Consider the following 15403-nt stretch of genomic DNA (forward strand, 5'->3'; position numbering starts at 1 on the left):
AGCACCAAACACCTGCCTTGACACCCAGTAGATACTAAGTGCTTGTTGAATTGACAAACTAACTAATTAATTGGTTTCAGCTGTAGCCTATAACCAATCACAGGATTTGGCAGGCGATATATACACATTTCATCTCTGAATTCAATTGTTGCTTTTAGAAAAAGTTGTTTAAACTGTTGAAAAACTCAACTGAGTTCTTTCTTGCCTCTAAGCATATATATAAAAGTAGGTGAATTATTAACATTTTCTTTCTTTTTCCATTGTTTTCTGGACGTCAACTAGACATGGCCTGAGACTTTTTACCTTAAACCACTGACTTTCTTTAAACAATAACCACAACACTCACTCCTGAAAAAGTAGTGACAGCTATCATATATTGGGCTACTCGTATGCTCTAAGCATGTGCTAAGTGCCTTACATGTGTCACCCCACATATCCTCAACAACGCTGCAATGTGGGTGCTGTCATCCCTATTTTCCAGGTGAGAAAAATGAGTCTCAGGAAAGTTACAATATTTGCTTGAATTTGAATAGATGCTAAATAGCAAAACAGTGGTTGAAACAAGGGTTGGTCTGACCCTAAACTCCATGTTGTTACTGCTTAAAAAACAAATACACCGTCTGAATCAGGCCTTCCCAGTAGCCTGGGACAAATAGTCCTCCAAATAACACAGGGCCTAGCCCAGCTGTGTGATCCTTTTCCCCAGTACCCAAACCCAGCCGATGGGATCTCCTGTCCCTTCATCCAGATTGATAGAAGAAAAGTGAATGGTGTCAAACTGTACCTGTGTCCTGTGTCAGAGGCTGCATCCCAAAGTCTCCACAATTTGATCTAGGCCTTCATCAGGACAACGTTCCAACAGTGAGCAGGATCTCCTGCTTGTCTCTCTGCTGAGCTGCCACTGTCACCAGTGCGGCTGCCTTTGTTTACTGTTTGTTACTAAGCACTTGGCTGCCCATAGAGTGAGTCAACAAGGGCCCTTTCCTTCCGTGCCGCTGCTCGCCTGCCCCCAGCCCTGTGCAGTCTCTGGCCTATTAGCAGGCAGAGCCACCTCAGCAGTCTGCGTACTCAAATCCGGTGATTGTGAGACAGCCTGTAAGAGCTCAACTGGATTAGGGGCCACGGAAGACAATGGGATTGCAGCTCAGTACTGGCTTTTACACTGATGTCACTTTATCTCCTTGTCCAATCAAAAGAAAGGGGTTTGTGAGGAACCACGGGGCTGGCAAGAGCCCAGCCCTAGTTTCATTAACTTAACCGTCCTCCGTGCTTTTGAATGGAGTCACACTTTGGACCTGCACCAGACAGACAGAGAACCCTGCAAGATCACATTGAGAAATAATGACCCGGAGCTTCCAGTGGGGAGGCAAGAGGAATGCGGTTGTGATCATCACACACACACACACACACACACACACACACACACACACAGATGATAATAATATACTAATAATGACAGGAGAAAACTTTTGGACATGACAGATATGTTTATGGTATAAATTGTGATAGTTTCACAGGTGTATACTTATCTCCAAACTAAATAAGTTGTATACAGTGATATGTATAACTCTTTGTATGTCAATAATACCTCAATAAAACAGGGTGGGTTTTTTTTGTGATTTTGTTGTTGTTGTTGTTGTTTTTAAAGGAGTATGTGAAGAAAGGAGAAAGGAATTCTCACACTCTGGGACTTGGGTTCAGAAAGGAGCCAGAGGAGAGGGACAACAGCAAGAATTGGATCATAGCTCTGTAGAGATAGGAGTGAAAAAAAATAAATCTTTGGAGCCCTTTAAATCATCAGCAGTTTTAAAATGGAGAGGGATTTTTTAAAAACCAAAATATACATTTACTTCAGATATTGACTGAAAAACAGAATAACGATGTGTGATGAAACACAGAATGAGCAGTCCCATATACCACTAGTGGGAATGCAGATTAGTGCAACCTCTCAGGGTCATTTGGTAATATTCATTAAAACTATAAATGTACATGTCATTTGCAAACCCACCTGTGAGGAACTGACCCCATGAACGTCCTTACAAAAGTTCAGCCATGCATGTAAAAACAGATGCTCATTGCGGTAATTTCTTGTAATGGTGGAACCTGAAAGGCACCCAAGTGTCCATTGAGAGTGGACAGATAAATAAATTGCAGTTCACACACGGCGGAAAACCGACTACACAGCTATGCAAAGGCGGAAGGTAAACCTGTTTGCTTGGCATCCAGCAACCGCCAAGAAAAGCTTTTAAAAACAAAAGGTGTGGAATCACCCTGTATGATTCCTCTAAGTGTAAATAGATATATAAACATATATATATAATATTCTTTATATATGTTTATATTATATTATATATGTATTATATATTGTAATATACTTTATCTAAAAGAAATCACTAGAAACTTAATAATTGTTGTTTTGGGGAAAGAGTTGTTTGTTATTAATTAATCAGAGAAATTATTGTCCATTTGGGGGATTTTTACTCCATGTACCCTTGTGTTATATTGCTTTCTTAAAAAACTAGTAAACCTTATATAATATTTTACAAAATTTATCTTTTTCGTGCTTATAGCTACTTGCATTCCATAGTAGCTAATAAAGCATTTTACAATAATTGCAAGCATCTTGTGCTCTTTCTCCCAATTTGTCACAGATTTAAATTATAACTTGATGAAATGTAGATTTCCCATCACCATCCCAGACCTGCTGAACTGGAATCTCTGAAGGAGAGCCACAGACAGCTGCATTTTAGCAATGCCCACACAATTTTTATTCAGTAATTTGTTCAGACTAACCATGTACAATTGAAGAAACTGAGTCCCGAGGGAGAAAGTGAACTCCTTCAGTTATGTGGCTGGTTCATTGTACAACAGAGAGCAACAAAATTTGCATAACTTTCCATAATATATGCCAGTTTGCTTTAATTTTAAAAAAGGAAAAACAGAGAGCAACGCCTACGTCACTGACACCCAGGCACGTGCTGGTCTGCTTAAAGTCACTACTGCCCTCACCTTTTTTGTTACAAATATTAGCGCTCAGCGGTAATCCATAGTTACCTCTGCTAATATTTCATTCATTCAAACTAAAGCATGGAAAATCCTCATTAACTATTGAAATTTTTGAATTTGCATATTTTAAAATATCAATTGTTTCCCTTTCAAGAACCATGTTTATTCATAGTTATATAAAATTCTTGAACATAGGATATATAATCAAGTAAAATTCAACACTAAAACCATTTCCCAGTTATGCCCTTTATTTTATGCTTTCTATCAAGATATGTCCAATGTTTAAATTGTCATAAATTACAAATTTATAAAATCTAAAATAATACAGTTTTATTATTCTAAACAGAATCTAGGACCCTTCATACACTGCTGGTGAGAATGTAAAAATGGCACAGCTATCATGTCAAACTGAAAACAGTTCAACAGCTTCTTAAGAAACTAAATATAGGAGATCCAAGATGATGGAATAGATAAACACTGTGCCTGCTTCCTTCTGTGAAAACATTAAAATTACAACTAAATTATAGAAAAATCAACCTAGAGGACCATCTGAAGTCTAGCTGAACAGAAGTTTTATAACTAAGGAAATAAAGTAGAAGCAACATCTAGAATGGTAGGGGGGCAGAGACTCAAAACAGACTAGCCCAAAATCTCCGTGTGGTGGTTGAGAATCAGGAGAGATCTCAGCTGCAGAGTTTCCCCCAGGGTAGAGTGAGGGAGCCCAGTGCCACAGCAGACTTCTCAGCCCAGAGTACTGGTGCCAGGAAGAGGACCCCCCCATAACATCTGGCTGTGAAAAACAGTGGGGATTCCGACCATCTGGGTGGGGTGGAAGGGGCGGGAAACCCAGCCATCCTCTTAAAGGGCCCGCACAAAGATTCCCTCGCACACAGGCACTCACCCTCGGCTCTGGCAGAGGGATGGTGACTCGGGGTGTATAGGAGGCATACGGAGGGAGATAAATCAGGTGTGTGGCTTGCAGGCAAGGGCTGGAAGACAGTCGGCATTTTCACTGTGTGGGGTCCTTCTCCCATGCAGCAGGCAGGCAGGCGCCATCTTTGTTGTGTTGAGTCCACCCCCATCTGGCCAAATCTGAATCTGATTGGCCTGGAGAGCTCTGCTGCTCAGCCCTGACTCACTAGGACCATACCCCACCCAACTACCCCAATGCCTGAGGCTCTTTCCTGCAAACAGCCAGCCCTGCCTGCATTGCACTCTTTCTTGGAAAACTGTCAGAGTCCACAGACTCCATGTGGGTGGTGACTGGCCTCAGTGTGCTCTGAGACTTGTTGAGTAGCGACAGGCTCACCACGGGCACCTAACCATAATCTATATTAACCTGGTAACTACAACACTTCCCACTCTAATGACTTCCTGAGACCCTGCCTCACCCACTTGCATACCACTAAAGGCTTTATCAGTGGCGGAACCATAGGGAAGCTGGCAGGCAGCAGCAGACCTCAGGATGTCCTGGTTTTTTGTGGAGCTACCTCAGGTCCTGTACTGGTGACAGACCTCCTCAGTTTGCAGCATAGCTTCTCCCACATGCCTCCAGGGTTAACACAGGCAGTGAACAACTGCAGATCATTGTGTAGCTCCTACCAGGTAAACCCTGGCCAGTCACAGGCAGTAGGTGACCTGGGCCAGAACCAGAGGCCCTCCCAAGAAGCCCCAGAAACAACATACTTGGAGGTTGGCTTCAGACCACAGCATAGAACCACCCAATTAGCTCCACAAGTGAAACACCCAAAGGGTGGTCTCAACACCACCAGAACTTGTTGGGGAAAATCCCACTCGGTGGAGTAAGGCCCCGGCACAGCAGCTGGTAAGCTATGGACATGGACAAACTTCACAGCCAATTAGTCTCAGGGTCAATCCACCCACTGATGTGCCAATAGTAATCAAGGCTCAACTATAACAGGATGTTACAAACAACCCACACAAGACATTCCTGGAGCACCCAGAACAGGTGACCAGGGAGACTGTTCTTGAGCCCCACAGGGCACCAACTACATAAGACCATTTGGTCAAAACTGGGAGACATAGAAGATCTATCTAATACATAGAAACCAACACAGAGAGGCAGCCAAAATGAGGAAATAGAGAAACACATCTCAAATGAAAGAACAGGAGAAAACTCCAGAAAAAGAACTAAACAAAATGGAAGCAAGCAACCTACCAGATGCAGAATTCAAAACACTGGTTATAAGAATGCTCAAGGATCTCAGTGTGAACTTCAACAAAGAGAGAGCAAGCATAAAACAAGAACATAGAAACCATAATAAAGAACCAGTCAGAAAAGAAGAATACAATAACTGAAATGAAGAATGCACTAGAAGAAATTACTAGGAGACTAGGTAAAGCAGAGGATCGAATCAGCAATTTGGAAGACAAGGTAGCAGAAAAAAAGCCAATTGGAACAGCAAAAGAAAAAAGAATTTAAAAAAATGAGGATAGTTTAAGAGACCTCGTGGACAACATCAAGCATAACAATACTCACATCATAGGGGTACAAGAAAGAGAAGAGAGAAAGCAAGGGATTGAGAATCTATTTGAAGAAATGACTGAAATATTTCCTGATCTAGCGAAGGATATAGAAATACAAGTCCACGAAGTGCAGAGTCCCAAACATGATGAACTTAAACAGGCCCATACCTAGACGCATTATAATTAGAATGGCAAAGGTGAAAGACAAAGAGAGAACCCTAAAAGCAGCAAGAGAAAGGCAACTAGTAACTTATAAGGGAACTCTCATAAGGTTATCAGCTGATCTTTCAACAGAAACTTTCCAGGCCAAAAGGGATTGGCACAAAAGATTCAACGTGATGAAAAGCAAGGACCTATAACCAAGATTACTCTACCCAGCAAAGCTATCATTTAAAAATCAGAGAACAGATAAAGAGCCTCCCAGACAAGAAAAAGCTAAAGGAGTTCATCGCCACCAAACCAGTATTACAAGGAATGATAGAGGGACTTCTTTAAAATGGGAAAAAATAAAATAAAAAGTCAAAATTGTAAATAATAAAATTGCAAAAGATACATATCTATCAACAATTACTTTCGATGTAAATGGATTAAATGCTCTAATCAAAAGACATACGGTGGTTGAATGAATAAGAAGACAAGACCCTTACATATGCTGACTACAAGAGACTCACTTCAGACTGAAAGACACACACAGACGGAAAGTAAAGGGATGGAAAAAAATATTTCATGAAAATGTAATGAGAAAAACAAAAACAGTTGGGGTAGCAATATTTATACCAGACAAAATAGGCTTTAAAACAAAGGCTATAACAAGAGACAAAAGAGGACCCAGTAATCCCACTTCTTGGTATTTATTCAAAGAAACCCAAAACACTACTTCGAGGGGACATGTGCATCCATATGTTCATTACAGCACTGTTTACAATGACCAACATGTGGAGGTGGCCTGGTGTCTGTCAATGGAAGAATGGATAAAGAGAAGGTGGTACATCTATACAATGGAATATTGCTCGGCCATGGAAGGGAATATGTTCTTGCCATTTGCAGCAGCATGAATGGACCTGGAGAGTATTGTGCTGAGTGGAGTATGTCAGACAGAGAAAGACAGATACAGAGTGATTTTGCTTATATGTGGAATCTAAAGAACAAACTAAACAAATGAAACAGAAACAAACTCGTAGATATGGAAAACATTTCAATGGTTGCCAGATGAGAGGGGGTTTGGGATGTGAGTGAAAAGGGGAAAGAGATTAAGAAGTACAAATTGTTTGTTACAACGTAGTTATGGGGATGTAGGGTATAGCATAAAGAATATAGTTCAATAATATTGTAATAACTTATGTATGATGTCAGATGGGTTCTACATTTTTTGGGGTGATAGATAGGAGGAGACTTGGGAGACACAGTGAAAAAGGTGAAAGCATTAAGAAGTACAAATTGATAGTACAAAATAATCCTGGGTATGTAAAGTACAGATAGGGAATATAGTCAATGATATGGTAATACATACGTATAGTGCTACGTGTGTACTAGACTCATCCAGGGGATCCCCTCTTAAATTATGTAAATGTCTAACCACTATGCTGTACACTTGAAATTAATATAAAACAATATTTAATGTAAAAATATGTAACATAATCATCTTCTATGGTGATATATAAATAAATAATGTTTAAAAGAAAAAAAATTCTGAACATATTTTTGCCAGGAATTGAACCCCTGGGCATTTATCCCAGAGAAATGAAAACTTCTGTGCACACAAAAACTTGTGCATGATTGTTTGTCAGCTTTATTTACAACAGTCAATTGTTAACAACAAAAATGTCCTACAGTAAGTGAATGGTTAAACAAATTATGGTATATTCACACCATGGAATCCTATTCAGCAATAAAAATGAATGAACAATTGGTACGTGCAACACTTGGGTGGATCTTAAGGGCATTATGCTGATTGAAAAGCCAATTTCACAGGGTCACATACAGTATGACTATTTATATAACTTTAGTGAAATGGCAAAATTATAGAAATAGAAAACAGATTAGTGGTTTCTGGAGGTAAGGGATGGTAGGGGGAGGGGATGATTATAAATGGGTAGCACGAGGGAGGTGTTTGTGATGATGGACAAGTTCTGCATCTTGTGTGAGATGGTGGTTATGAGAAGGATGTGCAGCTCTGTCCATCGCCAAACCACTACCCAACTCTATCTCTTGCAGCTTCGGCTCACCTGGCTGCCTCCACAGGCTCCTGCTCCACAGGAAGCATCCTCCTCACTCCTCTAACCATTTCTCTGACATCCTCCCTCCAAAACCTGAACCCTTTGAAACACATGACAAGATGGCCTGCTATCCCTTCTGCCATCTTCTACAGACTCCTAAGAAGTCCCCCACTCAGACCCTGGCAAGAAAGCTCACCCCACCCTCCTCTGAAGGTACCTCCCTCCAGTGGGTGAGAAGTCCATGGGCCAAGGGTTTATGCTGACCCAGCCCCTGTGTCCCTCTACTGGGCTTTGTTCCAGATACCCTGCCAAGACCTCACTGAGCCTGCTTCCAGGGCCTGCACAAGTCTGTCTCCCGGTGACAGGATGTCTCCCGGTGTGGGTGTGACTGGAGCTTGGATGTAAAGGCTGAGCCCCTCACCCTATGGGGCAGAGCTAGAAGAGGAGTGGCCCACAGCCTGGGACTAGAAGTCCAGGACAGCTCTTTTCATAAAAGCCAGAGAAAGAATTTTCATTTAAAATTTAGTCTTATGGAGTTTATGAAGGTACATCTGTCAAGGTAAGAGGACAGATATGTATTTAAAGCTGGTGGTTCAATCTGTAACTTAAATATTTAGACCTAATGTATGTGGGCCTCCATTTGAGTTCTTGCCCTGGGCCCTACAAAAGCTAGGGAGGGCCCGCCTCTGTTCGTTGACTGGGGCAGCTCTGGGGTGGTCTCTCCTGCCTCAGCATGTCTTTGACCACCTCACCACACCTCAGCCATCCACTCCCGTGTTCACATCTTAACCCTTGTCATTGCAAGTAACTGAGTAACCTCCAAAATTTACATTTCAAATGTCTTAGGCTCAGACAACCCACCAACCACTATTTTTCCAGCTTATTACTTCAAGTGCCCCCACTCTGATAAATTTTTGTGTCCACGAAGACCTTCCATCCATGAATTCTACAACTTTTTTTTCAGTGTTCATCACCCACCCCCATGCTTCCTTGCCTCATTATCCAGCTTAGAGTCCATGGTCTATGTTGCAGAATTTCCCCCTAGCCATCAACCAAAATCTGTTCTCCCTTATCTCATGGACATACATCCAGACTACACTTCCTAGCCTCCTTTGCAGGTGATGGAGCCATGTGACAGAGTTCTAACCAATGGAATGTGAGTGAATGGGATGTGTATACCCCAACAGGAATGGGTGCAAAAGTGGCCATGACCTCAAGGACCTTGGAAGTAGCAGATTATAGATGACAGAGTTCTCTTCAGTGTGGACCCAAACTTACAGTCACATTGAATATTTTCCCTGGAGCGTTAAGCAAGAAAGAAAAAAATGTATGTTGTCTGAGAAGGACATAGGGAGAAGTTCCAAAATTGCCAGATATTGCATTTCAAAGCAAGGAAATGATTGCTGATGAGAGCAGGACGAGGAACACTTGCTTTAATGAGAGCCTGTGGTGTGTCAAAGCTTTTTACACACAGTATATGATTCCATATGCACACACACTGTGAAGTGGAGCATATAATCCCCATTTTACAGATTAGGAAACTGAGGTGCAGAGAAGTCAAATAATTTGCCCAAGAACATGTAGCTATAACAGATGTCAGAGTTAAGATGTGAACCCAAAATAGACTTCAAAATCTGTGTTCCTTCCACCAGAAGAACCAACGCAAGGAAAATCCTTGGAAAAGAGAGGTATTACTAGTTCTTTATTTGAGGTGGGAACGAGGGAGAAAGGATGGGCGAAAGGGCATAGAAATTTTGAGGCCAATGGGGAGAATTTGAAAAATCTCCTGTCAAGTGTCCTCAATCTTTTCAAGAAAGTAGCATTCAAAGTCATCTGTAGGTGTCAAATGGAAACAATTTGGCGTGAGCACTGGGAACACTGAGATGGTTATTAATTTGGAAGGAATAATGAAGATGATGGGCAGCAGGCAGGGCTGTGCAGAGGGCCAGAGAACCAGGAAGGCCAGAGGGAGGCCCGGTGAGGGAGAGGGTGGCGGCGACAAGGCAGGGCAAATGCCAAGGGCTGGCTCAGTGCCTGATATTGCATTTCCTATTGGTGAGGAGGGCAGGGTTTTTAAAGACCAGACACCCAGTTTTCATTTCTGGAGTAGATGGCACCTGGGTGGTTTTTGAAGACTGAGTAGAGAGGAGGCCTTGCGCGTAAAGGAAGGAGGATCCTACTAAATATCAAGAAAGAGGATATTCCAGGGCCAGGCGGTGCTGAGCAGGGCAGGGCTAGGCTGAACTGGATCCGTATGTGACCAGGAAGGGCAGGGAGGGCAGGAGCCTGAGGGAGGGGCACAGAGCCAACTGACACTGGCAGACCAGCCAGAGATGTCTGGGCTGGGAGGAGGACTTTCATTTTCCTTACCAGCCTCAGGGCTGCAGCTTCAACTTCTGCCAATCTTACCTGTTAGGTGCATGGTCTAACCCTGGCGGTCATGGGGAGGAGACGGAGGGTGAGTCCTCACTGCCCAAGCAGAACCACTCTCTTCGGGGTCAGACACTGTGGATACAAACACCTATGCCCTGCCTGTGTCGACTTGGGTGGCTCTCCCTTCAGGTGCAATGAGCTCCATGGTACGCTGTGGCCCAGATGGAAAAGAAAACCAGTCTGGAGCTCAGAGACAAAGCAGCAGTGAGTTGGGGCCAGAATCCACTGAAACCAGCTGTGCAGACAGAAAAGGGGCAAACGACGGCCCTCAGGATGTAGAACAGATAGAGATAGATACAGGTCAAGGCCACCAAGGTGAAGCTCGAGGACATCGAGCGCCTGTGCCCTTTCTACTCGTGGCAACATATTCTCATTGCTGGCGAGGTGCTAGGGAGAGACAAATGATGTCTTGAGTGCCCAACTAAGAAAAGAAGTGCAAAATTCAGGAAAAGGGCCCATTCTTTGATGGTTTCTCTGCACTGAGAAGGCGAGCTTTGCCAAGACAGACTCTTTGTCATTGCTGCTTCCACATCACAGGGAGCAGAACCCTGGATTTGCTTAGTAATAAGGGGCCAGGCACACTACCTTCCCAGTTTCGTGCCCAAGTATTTTCCTTGATGAATGAGACGGCTTTAATCCATAATTGGCACTTGAGGCTTTGGCTCACACTCATTCCATACTAAAAGTGCTGCTCTTGGTCATTAGACGAAAAGCTGGTGTATTACCACTTCCCCTACACAGAGGTACACACCCCATCCATCACTCCTTCCCAGGCTTTCAATAGTCCACCCATCAGAGGAAGAGAAATTCTGCCTCTCTAGGTCTTCCATCCGCTCCTGCTGTGACTTCCATTCTGTCTGAGTTTTCCAGTCACAGACTGAGGCCTGGCCTGAAAGAATGTGACAAAAGTCAAGCTTATGTGCATTGTGCAGTCACTCATTCATTCGTCTATCCCACCACTCAATGGCCACAGGGATTTGGATGAGTTACTTACCTTTCTGTTAAAGTGGAATGACTGTGAGAAATGAGCAGACATGAATACAAGTTAATCATTATCATTTACTCAAACATTTACTGAAATCAACTCTGGCAGGTTCACTTTATAGAGTGCAAAGAAGAATGGTAAATGAGATGTGTGTTTAAACAGTTTAGTGCTAGAGAGGTCTGCAACACTCCCCTCTGTATCTACCTCCGTAGTCCATTCCCTGTAAAAAAAAAAAAAAAAAAATCTTTTAAAATAAAGCATTTCTTTTAGAAATCTAGGAATTCTTTATATTCTCTTGGGTCATGAGTGCTACGTCAATATGACTTCTTCTGCTGGATTAAAGGGTTCATCCAAACCTGGGGAGGAAGCCACAATGAAAGAAGGAGTGGTGTGCATTGTCTGGGATGTTTTTCTTCGCCCTTGTCAAGTTGTTGAAAAGAAAGGCTTTCTAAGAACAATAATAGAGCAGTCAGTCCCACGTCCAACAATGCAAACCCAGCACGTTGCATCTGGCCAGGAATGGTGACACCAGCTGGCATCACTGGAACTACACCCAACCTCCTCAATCTTGAAATTGCCACAGTTCTTTGTCAGGGTGAACTTGAAGGCTGCTTAGTGAGCAACTCTGTCTAACTAAGGTGACCATTTCTTAGAAATTAAAGAGAAAAACAACATATTCTTCGGGAGGTAGCATGTAGAGCAATACCTGAGTTTCAAGTCCAGACTCAGCCACTGAGGAGCTGGGTGACCTTGGGCAAGTAACTTAACCTCTCTAAACTGATTTCCTCATCTGAACAGGAGTCTTAACACCACTTCTCATAAAGCCAAGTGAGGATGCCGTGAGGTTCTGAATGTGCCAGCCTGACGTGTGGCCGCTTCTCTCAAAACGTTAGTACCTGTCACCAGCACATCACGTACACAACTTATTGGTTCCTTCAACACAGTGTCAAAACAGAAGGCTTCTTGTTCAAAAAGCAGGAAAACAATGTATAAAGGTACTAAAATAAAGGTTTTGCTTTAAAATATTTTATTACTTATAAAAAATAATAGGGGTGATAATGATTCATGAGTAACAGCATAAACCTACAAATTGCAAAAATAATGCATTTTGGTGTTATAATTTTATATTATATTTGGTGTTATAATTTTATATTATATTTGGTGTTATAATTTTATATAACAGAATGTAATACTTTATTGATGTGTTGTCCTGAATGATCATAATATTGGCTCACTTTTCTGCAAATTCATTTGTTAGGTCATCAAAATTTATAGTTTTAACAATTTCTAAAAAAAATCAATTTTCAATTGATACCCTTGGAAATGACATCAGTTGTTCTTGGCAAGTACAACATCACAGATAGCTTTTGATAATTTTAAATTTTGAAAAGATCTTTCTGCTGAGTATTTATAGGCTGTAATAACATCAGGATAAATTTCTGATAAATTATTTCAAAATACAAATTTTAGTATTACATCTAGAAGTGATAATTCTTAAGGAACAATTTTTCTAAAAAGATTTAACTCTTCATACATTTCAGTTTTATCTAAGTCTTGTAATTTTAAACATAAATTAATGCAGCGGCATTTTAATATTTGCTCTGACATTTCCTGTAACTTGTGCAAGTTGAACAAGAAACTGAAATTGGTTTCATGATCTGTGTACAATTCAAAACACCTACTTATGCATTATTGCTGTATTGCTATATCTTCAATTACAATGAACAATTAATTTTGAAATTGTGTTCCTTATTAATAATTTGTTCATTTGAGGCTTCATATGAAAATAGTGATTTTTTGTTGTTGTTGAATTCGACAATCTTCATTCTTAATTTCTATTTCTGAGCCTTTCAATTTGTTTTGTCCTATGGTATCATTTTTCAACATCAGATGTTCTATACACTTTGAATAACTCTTATAATTCCCTAATATACTTTATTGCAATTTCTATGTTGCATCTTCATTTTGTAATAAACGTAAAATTTTGTAGGTAAGAAAATTACTACCTGAGTGTGGGCAGGTTCTGTGCTTGAGTTTAGGCCAGAGAGTTCCTCTGTGTGCATGTGCCCCCGGATGGGCTCTGGAGGCAGATGGCAAGGCGCCTCCCACAGGGGTCCCAGAGCTGCCCTCATGCAGAACCCCTCTCTCTCCTGGGCCATGGCCACACTTACCAACACTGCTGCTTCTCTTACTACCACCACTGTTGAATTCAGTCATTCAAACCCAGATACTCTTGATAGTGCAGGAAGCACTATTACAAATTGTACTGGTGCAACAGGTGTAGACTGGGCCCAAAAGCTCTCCCCATTCTCAGCTACATTGAAAAAGCTTCCTTGTGGTGTTGTTGGCTAACAGGAAGGAGATTCTGGCATTCCTAAGAGTGAAAAGTCGTTGTCTGCTAACAAAGGTGTTTCCTTGCTGTTGCCTTGCCAAGGCAGGATTTGTCCCATGTCCCTGACTCCAGAGGTGAACTGAGGTCCTCTGATGGTCCTGAAAGATGACCTTGCTACTAGAAAGCAGATTTTCAGCAGCTCCTTTATCCTATTCCTGAAGCAGATTCCCAGACAAGGACAGCTTTGCTTCTGAGGGTAAAGTTTCATTGCCCGTCTTGCCAAAACTCAGCAGGATTAATTCTCAGATGAAGGTTGACATAGCTGCACCAGCTTGGTCAGCTCAGGGCTTGTTCTAGGGCTGAGAAGAGGGCAGAGGAGAATAGCGTTTCCATATTTGGGAAAAGGCAGAGAGAAGTGCCATAACCCTTTAAGGTGTGGCCCTCTTAAATGAAAGACAATTAATTACACGGGAACAAAGTCAGCATTCCTTCCTAAACCAGAGGCACTCCACACTCCAACTGATGCTTGAGGGGTAAGCAATCCAGGTAAACAGGGGAGAAATTAATTTTTCAGGGTGCTAAGCCATGAAAACTGGGTAGAGTCTCAAAAGCATACTCCAGCCTACACCCCCGCTGCTCCCCTTGCAGTATTCTATTTCCTTGGAAAGCCAGAGTGGTTGGTAACTGTCAGCCAATGCAGAGCAGAGAGCAGAATTTCCCTTTGAATCAGCAGGAACAATAAGGATGTCCCAAATATCATTTTCTCAAAGGCAGGGCCATGGCATGTGGTCCTCTTTATCACCAAGCAATCAAGCAAGGTCTGTCAAGAAAGGATATGACATGTGGAAATGGGACCCATTCAATTGGGATCCCCTTGTGGGGGCACACACCCACATATTAAGAGAAGGTGGGACCGCACAAACTGACATCCAATTCACACACTTGGCTCACTGTGCTCTCACAGCAGGTTGGGGCATCAGGACCAGGAAAGCAGAATCTCACCATTGTTTCAGAGGTCTGCAGCCCTGGGAGGGAGACTGGACAGGACTCAAAGAGGCAAGCCAGAGAGAAAACCAGATATCGAGAGCTGAGCTCAGCGTCAGAGATCTTAACCATAAAAGAAAAAAAAATACTACACGGAAATAGAATACCCCTGAGGAGACTAGCCAAGGTACTCGATTTCTCCCAGCTCCAAATAATTCTACAGCTTATAGATCCAAAGGAAGATGTTTAAGAGCAGCGAGTAAATAAATGGTGAGTTGTTTTTTTTGTTTGTTTATTTTAAGGAGGGCCCACAGTGGCCCATGCGGGGATCGAACCGGCAACCTTGGTGTTATCAGCACCATGCTCTAACCAACTGAGCTAACTGGCCACCCCTTCAAAGATTCTTAAGTAGTCCTCAACTGAGATTGAAAGCCATGGATTCAAAACAACATAATTGTGGACATTTTTCTATAACCCCTGTCAACCCAGGTAGAGAAATAGAGGCACTTGGATGGATGTATCTGGGAGCTGGGTGTCCCTGGGCATGTAGAATGTAAAGATGGAGGGCAAGGAAGTTGAGGGTGTTCCTGAGAGGATTGGGGGAGGACTTTGGCAGAGGTTGGGAATTTACAGGGGTTTCCCTGCCAAAGAGTTATTTGTAGAGTTCCAGCCAGTCTAGCATGAGTTCGTTTTATATCTGAAGGGTGAAGGATGAAGCCCTAGAGGTGGAGATGGAGAGGGAGGTGGAGGTGCAGATGGAGATGGATAATCCCTAAAGCTGCCAAGGGAGAGAGACCAGGAATGGGGTGCTGTCTTCTCTCCACCACGGGGCCTGGACAGACCTTCTGCAGTATAGGAATTGCAAATGGCAAAATTCCACTGGGCTGGGAGAAATTCTAGGCTCGAAATTGTAAATGGTGCAGAGAGTCTATGCTAAAAGGTCTGACAGAAAGCCTTCTT

The 15403-nt window shown here is 42.4% G+C and overlaps 1 protein-coding gene and 1 non-coding gene across 2 annotated transcripts in view; both read right to left on the bottom strand.

Moving 5' to 3' along the window:
* Positions 1-916, bottom strand: part of FRMPD2 (FERM and PDZ domain containing 2) — a 154919-nt gene extending 154003 nt beyond the window's left edge. The window contains exon 1 of the mRNA XM_033130830.1: positions 785-916. Within this exon, the coding sequence (XP_032986721.1) occupies positions 785-809 (25 nt within the window). The 5' untranslated portion in view covers positions 810-916. The remainder of the gene's footprint in view (positions 1-784) is intronic.
* A 13841-nt stretch (positions 917-14757) lies between these two features.
* On the bottom strand, positions 14758-14831 carry TRNAI-GAU (transfer RNA isoleucine (anticodon GAU)). The gene has a single exon. It is a non-coding gene; the product is annotated as a tRNA-Ile (tRNA).
* Positions 14832-15403: the final 572 nt, after the last annotated feature.

The sequence above is a fragment of the Rhinolophus ferrumequinum genome, chromosome 16, assembly GCF_004115265.2.
Source record: "Rhinolophus ferrumequinum isolate MPI-CBG mRhiFer1 chromosome 16, mRhiFer1_v1.p, whole genome shotgun sequence".
Classification (NCBI taxonomy): Eukaryota; Metazoa; Chordata; class Mammalia; order Chiroptera; family Rhinolophidae; genus Rhinolophus; species Rhinolophus ferrumequinum.